At 36.6% G+C, this 4233-nt stretch overlaps 1 protein-coding gene across 1 annotated transcript; it reads left to right on the plus strand.

Moving 5' to 3' along the window:
* The first annotated feature begins 2317 nt into the window (after window positions 1-2317).
* On the plus strand, window positions 2318-3226 carry LOC139427258 (zinc finger MYM-type protein 1-like). The gene has a single exon (XM_071188311.1). The coding sequence runs from the start codon at window positions 2318-2320 to the stop codon at window positions 3224-3226; it is 909 nt and encodes a 302-aa protein (XP_071044412.1).
* The last annotated feature ends 1007 nt before the right edge of the window (window positions 3227-4233 follow it).

Raw genomic sequence — 4233 nt, forward strand, 5'->3', positions numbered from 1 at the left:
GAACACCAGAAACGCGGTAAATTTTACCATATTTTGATAGTTTTGACCATATTTTTTCTCAGTGTACATACTAACCTTCTGCTTACTGCTGGTAGGACGAGTAGACCAGAATAAAAAGCTTCACCATAAGGTAACCCAGTGGCGTAGCTACTTAGGGGCTAGGCGGGGCAGTGCCCCGGGGCCCTCAAGCTCAGGGGGCCCTGCCCTCGAATCCTTACCAGAAATCTCGATCGAACTGAACTTTTGGAAATTTCTCCCATTTTCAAAATAAATATGACAGGTTGCAACCCCACTTTAATCATGACAACTCAGTTGAGAGAAATTCAAAAGTTATGCCCAGGGAATTCCCCTAAATTCTTTCTGTTGGTTGGCAGTGTTGTCAATTTGACGGACAGTGAGTGATATGTGCGTTTTATTATTTATCGATGTGCGTTTTATTGTGAATTCGAGTTAAGATTTTTTTTTCGAGAGCGGTTAAAAAATTAATGCTGTATCAGGAGTAAGTAAGCTAATGTCAATAAACTTTTTGGTGCTGGTCAATATCGTGGTTCAATTTTATTTGATTTTACCACTCGTATTGATGTCCGTTAAGTCAATAAATCGTGTCAAATCTATAGATTTCGGCTACAGCTCATTGTATAACGCGAAATATCGTGAAAAAATGCAAGTCACCTGCAGTGGGTACATTAATTCAGGTCCGTGGGCAGGAGATCGTTCATGATCTCTGTAATGCCTTTCCATTCCAATAAATAAGCAGACCAGATTTTTAAAACAATAAAACTTAACTTTATTTAAAAACAAAAGAAATATGCATTGTTTTTCAGTAAGAGCTTCCAGCTCTTAGAATACCAAGGGAGACCCTCTCCCGATTACATCAAACATACATATACCTTTCTCTCTCTCGCATCCCTCCGACGGGATGACAAAATGCACCAAGTGCGCCTTAAAAGGTCGCCAGACAGTTGCCAACCATTACAGTCTCCACCGTTAAATGTGGTAACACAAACGGTGATAATTTTTTTCCGGGGATTCCCCAACGACACTTGTTGCGTATCATTGTGTTTCTCTTTCCTTTTATTTTACTTTTAACGTCGTCAGTGAACAGTGAGTACCTAATTACTCGAGCACAATCTAATATTGTATTGTTTAAATAAATTAGAAAACTAAAATTATGGATAAAAAGAAGAAACCTAGTGGTGCATTTAACCGCAAACAACGCCAAGAAAGAGAAGATAGTAAACAAAAATTGCCCAAAATTGACAAGTTTTTTAGTCAGCCTTCTGCAAGTACATCTGGCCAAAATATTTCTATTGATAGTGACTCAAATAATGTGGTAACTGCAGTGTTGGCTGAGAAGCCTACTGAAGAAGATTCGACAATTATTGCAGTTAGAGATACCTCCACCGCCGATCATGTGAACGTGGATGATGTTTGCATGACACACATAAGAGCGGAGGGTTTGGAGGAAACACAGACCTCTACATTTTTCGAAAATGTGTACGACAAATCTTCTTATGACTTGGGAAACTTCACGAACAAGATATTAAGTGATAACGAAAAACGTCAAATTCTTGATATGGGGCCTTTACAGCCTTCAGGACCTTTTCCAACAGACCTCAACCAGAACAATAGATGTTTTTTCAAAATCGTACTACGTTTCGTGTTCTAAATATGGGCCAGTTAATCGTTTTTGGTTGTGTTATTCCAAAATACTAGACGTTGCCTATTGTCAACCCTGCTGGTTATTTGCTTCACAAAGGAATAATGTTTGGTGTACGGGAATTCGAGATTGGAAGCATTTATCAGAAGGAATTAAATAACACAGTTGTTCGAGTGGCCATTCAGAAGCATGTGCTGTGTAAGAATTTTGGAAAAAAAAAGGATACTAATACTATCGACAAGGAACTTGAAAATGAAATTCGCAAAGAAGCATCATTTTGGAAAATGGTTCTTCAAAGGTTATTCGATATCATACTTACCCTAGCAAAGAGTTCTTTGGCTTTGAGAGGACGTCAAGAAAATAAGTCAGAAAGGATACCACGGAAATTTTCTGTCCATTGTAGAGCTTGTCGCCCGATATGATCACATTTTGCTGCAAGTTTTGGATATGCTCAAAGGTAATAATAATTATTTTATAGTTTTATTTTGTTTATAATTATTAACCTTTCAATATCAGAACTTTTTTGAAATTGTGTTTTTTTTATGTTTTTAGGTTCTACAAGATATCTGAGTGCAACAATTCAAAATGAAATGATTGAGAGCTTAGGGAACCCATCTACTAGAACAAATTACAGCGTCACCGTTTTTTGCCATCATAATGGATACGGCACAGGACATATCGAAGGTAGATCAGCTAAGCATTGTTGTGAGGTATGCAGTAATAACCAGATCGGAAAATGGACAGCCAATTGATATAGAAGTAAAAGAAGTGTTTCTAGGCTTTTATGCAGCTATTAAACATGGCTCAGTAGATTTAGTCAACCAAGTGACAACATTATTTATCGACAAAAATATTGATTTAAAAAAATTTATGGGGCAAGGCTATGATGGAGCCAGTGTGATGAGTGGTGTGTATAATGGTGTACAAAAACATATTAAGGATATCCAGCCTAACACAGAGTACGTACATTGTGCCACTCATAATTTAAATTTGGTGATAAAGGATGCCGTTAGCAGTTGTGTGGAAATACAGATTTTTTTCGCAACGTTGCAAGATTTGTATAACTTTTTCGGAAACAGGATCAAACGTTGGAATCTACTGTCAAAATTCACGGGCGAATCGGACACCACTCTAAAAAAAACAAATCCGACTAGATGGTCCAGTAGGGTCAATACGATATCTGCAATAAAACTTCGTTATTTTTATATTATCAAAGCATTATCAGAAATAGTTCTAAAGAGTCCTAATAAAGATGAGCGTAGCGTAAAGGTGGCTGTTCACCAATTATGTAAGGAAAAAATGAGCAAATATGGAGTTCTAGAATGCGACCTAACGGAAGTATTTACAGCAATGTTATTATTCTTTACAATTCCTGTCACTTCTGCAGCAGCTAAAAGGTCATTTAGCAAATTAAAAATAATGGAAAGATATTTAAGAAATAATATGGGCCGAACTCGACTCCGACATTTATCACTAATAGCAATTGAAAACAAAACCGCATCAAGCCTGGATTTAAACAAAGTCATTGATAGTTTTGCGAAAACTAAAGCTAGGAAAATTTTTTAAATATAATTGTTATTTAGACAGTTGGTAGGCCCGACCTTTATATAATAAACCCTTGAATCTTCTCTATTTCGTTTTATTAGCCAAACCTACACCAAGTATTAATTGTAATTTATGTTGTTACTGTTTAATATTTTTATTACCTGCCCTGCAGTGCATAAAAAAGAGCTTAAGTAGCTTAGCATTTTTTATTTGTATATTTCATATTTTTATTTGATAAAACCTAATCAGTTTACCTAGCAGTGGGGCCCCATTTTTCAATTTGCCCCAGGGCCCTTGGTTACCTAGTTACGCCACTGAGGTAACCTGTAGTAAGTTATCGAATATCTTCCTCTAAAATAATGTATTATAATAACTATTTTTATATTTTGTGTTGAAAACATACCGAGGTTGAGTATTGAACATGAAGTACAGCGTAAGAAAATCAATTTTTCTCCTCTATTTTATATATTATGCTTATATTTCAGTTAGGTAAGTTCAATCTGTGATTAATATTATGTTAAAAGTTAAATTTAAATTAATTGCTTCTTTATAGTTTACAGACGAATATCATAGTTTAACTGCTCTTAATAGAACCTATTCTTAACTTATAAGGGAGCAATCAAGTTTATGCTTAGGGAAAATTTATATTAAAACAGGTTTGTTGGTCGGAAATTAGAAGCAAAAATTTGATATTGATGGGAATAATCAAGAATATCCGTGATTATTTGAAATTTTTTTCCCTAAAACAGTGGATTATTTGTCAAAATCTCTCCTAAACAAGTCCCGCAGTGGACAGATCGTTAGGACACGGTTCCCAGCAGATCACCGAAGTCAAGCATCACTGGCTGCGGTCAGTGTGCGGGTGGGTGACCACTTGGAATAGTCTGCGTAGGGACTGAGGGTGTGCGGTATTGGTCCTCGTTAAACTGTTCCACCCTAAAGTGCTCGACTTCGCGTGCAGCTCGTCTGGCTACAGAAGCAGGAGTGCCTTCCCCTCTGCAGAGGATCAAAATTGTGATGGCATGTCT

Source organism: Parasteatoda tepidariorum, chromosome X2 (genome assembly GCF_043381705.1).
Source record: "Parasteatoda tepidariorum isolate YZ-2023 chromosome X2, CAS_Ptep_4.0, whole genome shotgun sequence".
NCBI lineage: Eukaryota > Metazoa > Arthropoda > Arachnida > Araneae > Theridiidae > Parasteatoda > Parasteatoda tepidariorum.

What these genes read in the sequence shown, in the direction of transcription:
- LOC139427258 (XM_071188311.1), top strand. Translation starts at nt 2,318, where the DNA reads ATGGATACGGCACAGGACATATCGAAGGTAGATCAGCTAAGCATTGTT.